General features: G+C 46.5%; 1 protein-coding gene across 1 annotated transcript; it reads left to right on the plus strand.

The window, feature by feature from the left end:
- Positions 1–3,870: 3,870 nt before the first annotated feature.
- On the plus strand, positions 3,871–5,086 carry LOC148519719 (uncharacterized). The gene is made up of 2 exons (XM_088476202.1): positions 3,871–4,192; positions 4,398–5,086. Exons 1-2 carry the CDS (start codon positions 3,886–3,888, stop codon positions 5,084–5,086), a joined length of 996 nt encoding a protein of 331 aa, XP_088332328.1. The 5' UTR covers positions 3,871–3,885.
- Positions 5,087–6,024: the final 938 nt, after the last annotated feature.

Genomic DNA, 6,024 nt, shown 5'->3' on the forward strand with positions numbered 1-6,024 from the left:
TATATATATATATACATATATACACACACACACATATATATATATATATATATATATATATATACACAGTACATATATGTGTAAGTATATATAAATATATGTATATACAGTGTGTATATATATATATATATGTATATATATTAGAGATGAGCGGTTCGGATTCTGTGGAATCCGAACCGCTCCGAACATTGGGGATCCGAGTCCACCCGAACCCTGTTCGGGTGTTCACCGCCTGACTCGGATCCCCGTTCGGGGCCGAACGGCGGCCGCCTGATGTCGGATTCTCACTAGAGAATCCGACATCAGGTCTCCTCGTGTGTAGGGCAGAGCGCAGTGATAGCGCTCTGCCCTACACAGACACAGACACACAGCCGCCAGCGGCAGCTGTGTGTTTGTTACAGCAGCCAATGAGAGTCACACAGACTCTCATTGGCTGCTGCACGGAGGGAGCCGGCTGGAGCTCACACATGAGCTCCGTCTTCCGGCTCCCTCCTCAGCGTGTGACAGAGCGGACGGCGCGGGAGCGGGGATACAGGTAAGTTTTTATTTTTTAATTTGTGCAAGGGCCGGGGGCGCTACTGGGGGGGGTCTGCTACTGGGGGGGGCTATACTACTGGAGGGGCCTGCTACTGGGGGGGGCTATACTACTGGGGGGTCTGCTACTGGGGGGGCCATACTACTGAGGGGCCTGCTACTGGCGGGGGCCATACTACTGGGGGGGGCCTGCTACTGGGTGGCATACTACTGGGGGGGCCTGCTAATGGGGGGCATACTACTGGGTGGCATGCTAATGGGGGGCATACTACTGGGGGGGCCTGCTAATGGGGGGCATACTACTGGGGGGCATTCTACTGGGGGCACTGCATAGTGGACCCTACTACTAAAGGGACTGCATAGGGGGCACCACTGCTGGGGGACATTGTGTAAGGGACACCGCTACTGTGGGCATTGTGTAAAAGGGTCACTACTGTGGGCATTGTGTAAAAGGGGCACTACTGTGTGTCGTAACATAAATAAGAGACACTACTTTATGGTGTAATGTGAATCAGGCCCTATGTGCGGTGTAATGCGAATAAGATTGTGCACTGTGACTCCTAGGGCCGTAGCCCACTTTGTAAACAAGTACTGTGACTCTGCTGGCCGTACCCCACTGGGTGGGTGCACTACTTTTCATTTCTGCCACTGCTGTGTGGCAATGTGTCATAGATGTGCTTTATACTGTGGTGTCTGTGTCGTTGTGCCGCTGCTTTGTCGCTTAGTGTAACCAGTCGGCTCACTGCAACCTTTGGCCAATAATGTTGAAAACAATATTATAAGATGTGATATGGTCTAAATTGACTGGAAATTAATGTTATTGAGGTTAATAATACTCTAGGAAGAAAAAAAAGACCAATTTATGTGATTTTAGCTTTTTTTGTCAATTATTGTAAAAAAATCCAAATCCAAATCCAAATCCAAAGCCAGTCACCGCAGTTTGGCAAATCCAAATCCAAATCCAAAGCCGGACGACGAATTAGAACCAAATCCAAATCCAAATCCGGCAAAAATGGTCCGGCGCACATCCCTAATATATATATATGTATATATATATATATATGTATATATATATATATATATATATATATATATATATATATATATATATATAAAATACACTGTATATATAAAACACAGGTAGAGCGAGCTGGGCTATTTAACACTATAGGATTTGTTTTTTACCAGTTAAACTTGCCCAATTCTGTTTCTTAGCTGGGTCATTGAGTCGGTGAAGTAGATGTCTCCCGCAGTTCCCACATCCAGGGATGCCGGGGAGGAGGCAGCTTGCTACACTGCGTGGGGGAAGGAGGCTGATGCCGGAGAAGGGGGCTGTCTGCTACACTGCTTGGGGGGGAGGAGACAGCTTGCTCCACTGTGGGGGGGAAGGGGGTCGATGCCAGAGGAGGCCATCTTCACTGCGAGGAGGGAAGGGTGAAGGGTAGAGAGGAGGCAGCTTACTTCACTGGGAGGGAGGAGAGAGGAGGCAGCTTACTACACTGCGGGGGGAGAGAGAGAGGAGGCAGCTTACTACACTGCGGGGGGGAGAGGAGGCAGCTTACTACACTGCAGGGGGGGGGGGAGAGGGGGCAGCTTACTACACTGCAGGGGGGGGGAGAGGAGGCAGCTTACTACACTGCGGGGGGAGAGAGAGAGGGGGCAGCTTACTACACTGCGGGGGGGAGAGGAGGCAGCTTACTACACTGCAGGGGGGGGAGAGGGGGCAGCTTACTACACTGCAGGGGGGGGGAGAGGAGGCAGCTTACTACACTGCGGGGTGGCTGGGGTGCTGGGGGGGATAGAAGGTCGATGACGGAGGAGGCAGCTTGCTACACTGTGGGGGGAGCTGTCTGATACACTGCAGGGGGAGAGAGGGACGAGGACGTTGCTATACTGCGGGCGCTGCCTGTAAGGGAGAATGGCTGCACTTACTGTGTGACTGCGGGTGAAAGAGCTGGCTCACGCAGCGCAGGCTGCTTGCGGATTGGTTAGAAGGGAAAGAAGGGGATGGCTAGTTGCTAGGGGTAGGGCCTTGGACCATGCTGCTGCTGCTGTGTGTGCCAGCAGCAGCAGTATAACTTGTTCTAAAACACAGCTCGGCACGGCAGGTTAACTTCATTCCAGGGCCGGATTTCGAAGGGTGGGGGGGGCCCGGCCACTGGCCCCTTGGAGCCAGACTGGCCCTAGGCAGGTGCCTAGGTTGCCAAATGATAAATGCGGCCCTGCACCAGATACAGGAAAATATAATGGCATAAATAGTAATGTCTATTTACCAAGTTGCTGTGTATGGTATATTATAATATTCCCAATCTACAATAATATAGCTAAAGTATATTCAAACTGCACATTTATATCAAATATTATAATAAGTGTTATTAATTCCCCTCATAATATGCACATGTGAAGTGTATTAGTTTTGTGCAAATGTTATGATTCTATCCCCTTGTACATACAAAGGATCATGTGCATTTTATGTCCGTATGGGATTATTGGCAAAACTAAAAGCATCATTACAAAGCCGTGAGCATTATTTATTTTATACTAGTCTTTTAACTATAAGTTTTACACTTAATAAAACCTGTAATACCCCTTTCAGACAGAAAAACAAATTATCTGGTTAAACATTTCAACCCGGGCATTTGCTGATCAACAGGGGTCTGTTTTCTGTCTGAAAGGGTCAACCCAGGTCAAAAATCCTGGGACTTCAACCCATGAATTTACCATGGTTGGAGACCCGGGAATTTTGACCTGGGTTGACCATTCAGACAAAAGAAATACCCGTGTTATACCCCTTTCAGACAGAGAAAAGAACCCGGTAATTTTCCGGCTCTTGCCGGGTCGACCCGGGTTTTTTTTCTGTCTGAAAGGGTCAACATGGAACCTATTTCCCGGTACTTTGACCCAGGTATGTACCAGGGTTTTTCCCGGGTCTTACACGGGTTGGCGGCTGTCTGAAAGGCGCCGACCCGGGTTTTTCAACTCCGGGCACAGTAAACAGCGCTTATTGGCTGAGATGGCGGTGCACAGGCTGATTGGCTGAGCGGGTGGGGCAGTGGCGCTGATGTCTGATGTCATAATTTTGCTGCAGAAAAGGAGAGAGAGAGGGAAGCATGGCGCATTGGAAGGATGAGGAGATCCATGAGCTGCTGGCATTCAGAGGGGAGGAGGAGATCCACAAAACAGATCAGTGGCACAGTGAAGGACGCGATAGTCTACACAAACATAGCTAAGGTCCTCACCTCAAGGGGCATTGTGCGGACCCAGCAGCAGGTAGTGAACAAACTGAAAGCTCTACGCAAATACTACAACAAAGTTCACAACCATAACAGGTGGAAAAGTGGTGCTGCCAGAATGGAATGGGTTTACTACGATCATTGTAATGAAGTCTTTGGTAATTCTGCGCTGGTTAATCCCATTGCCATATCATCGTCTAGTTGTGCATCTTCACGAAGTGTTACCCCGGAGAACAGCCAATCCTGCCCAATGACACCACCAATACTCTTTGATGACATCACAGAGATAAGTGACACAGATCTGATGGCTGCCATGGGGGTCCCAGACACCAATACACTTGAGGATGTGGTTGAGGCGAGTGGAAGCAGTGCGAGTGGGACGCTAACTCCTGCACAGACTGAGACTCCGACAGTGCGCAGGAACAGTAAGTTACTATACACCCACTATTTTTGGGATGTTAACATTGTCCTGTATTGACTTGTCATTATAGTATGACTATGCTGAAATCCAAACTCAATGTATCTGTTGCACTGTGAAGCTAGTGTGCAGTAGGCCGCAAGCACATATATGTTTACATTACAGCTTTGAATTCATTTGTAAATGTATATTTTCTTTTCTTCTATTCCTAGTCTTTGAAGTACCAGAGCAGAAGAAAAAAACTTCCAAGATGGAGCTAGCAACGCGCACAATGACCAGAATCCTGGTAAATCAGCTGCGAGATTCTGATGCTGAATTCCAGGCACAGGAGGATGCCCGACTCCAGCGCTTCTTTGACAATGAAAGAGAGTTACAAAATTCATTTGTCGGTCAGCTTGTTGGTCTACACGAATTAATTTCACATGAAAACAGAGAGGCACAGATGTCCTTCCTTAACGGTCTAGTGTCTAGGTTACACACTCCACAACCTTATGTAATGTATCCTCCTCAGTACTCTGAGGGTCCTGTTAGAAATTACCAACAGCATAGCAGAGGGCTACCATTTCTGCAAAGTAACCCCTCCAATCCACCTCATGCTACTCCACATGGCACAGTGCATAGTTATCCAGATGGCACAGGGAATAGTAATCCACATGTCACTGTACAGAGCAGTCCACATGCCAGTACCAGTCCAGAGGGCACAGTGCCTAACACTCCACATGTCACTGTGCATAATAGTCCTGACGGCACAGGAAATACTAATCAATATGGCACTGTGCATACTTATGCAGATGGCACGGGGATTAATACACAGGATGGCAGAGTGCATAGTTATTCAGATGGCACTCATCATAACACTCCACTTAGCACTATTGTCAGCACTGCCTACAGACAGTTGTAGACTTGTATGATGTTTTACATGGTTGCTGTCTACTTTATATTTCTTTTTTGTTGAAGCTTGTTGTTTTTGACAATATTGTTTATCCTGCCATTAACAGGCCTGGCAAGAGCTTAGGGCAATGTGTGGGTGCCCTTTAAGTCAGCTACTTGTATATATGGGGGTGTACATAATTTAGAATGTACACACATTACCTCCATTTCTTTTGTATTTAAAAATTTATATACTGCACTTAACAGGCCAGTCGTGCGCTTTCTCCCATGTGTGGCCGCTGTATTACCAAATGTATACTGTATATGTGTCGTTTCTAAGGCTGGCCCTGACACACAGTTCTAATAGTTGGGGTGCCTCCCCTATTATATTTTTCATTTCCATGAAAGCACAACCTATTTTTCTATTGTCTTTATATATATATATATATTTATATATATTTAAATTGTTGAATGCATTAAGGCTATGTTGTTAATGGCTAATGCATATTTGTTAAAAAATAAAAGAAGCACTTTAAAACATTTAATACAGCAGGTGTTACATGTGACATAACATGTACATAACATGAGGCTTTCAAATAAAAAAAATTTGATTGCAAAACAAGACTTGTGTCGTCTATACTATGTCATTGTATGTATGCAGTGAGCAGACACCACCCACTTTTCATGACCTCATCTCTGTGTGCCATAAAAGCAGTCCATTTATTATGACACACTGTATATTGCAGGGATAATCTGGGTTCTGTGTGAAAGGGGTCTACCCAGGAACTTCCCAGGAATTATGTGCTGTGTGAAAGGGGGTTAGGAGCAAATTCCCGGGTCCTTCCCGGGTTGAACGATACGGGAAAACCCCGGGTTTTGGGGATTTTTCTGTCTGAAAGTGGTATTAATCAACAAATTACTGGGTTGAAATGTTTGACCCGGTAATTTGCTCTTCTGTCTGAAGGGGGG

Source organism: Taudactylus pleione, unplaced genomic scaffold (assembly GCF_031769625.1).
Source record: "Taudactylus pleione unplaced genomic scaffold, aTauple2 ptg000184l, whole genome shotgun sequence".
Lineage (NCBI taxonomy): Eukaryota > Metazoa > Chordata > Amphibia > Anura > Myobatrachidae > Taudactylus > Taudactylus pleione.

Bases quoted from the DNA above. Each gene is read 5' to 3' on its own strand.
- LOC148519719 (XM_088476202.1), top strand. From the start codon at position 3,886: ATGGAATGGGTTTACTACGATCATTGTAATGAAGTCTTTGGTAATTCT. The intron at 4,193-4,397 runs GTAAGTTACTAT...TTCTATTCCTAG, and splicing joins TCCGACAGTGCGCAGGAACA to TCTTTGAAGTACCAGAGCAG.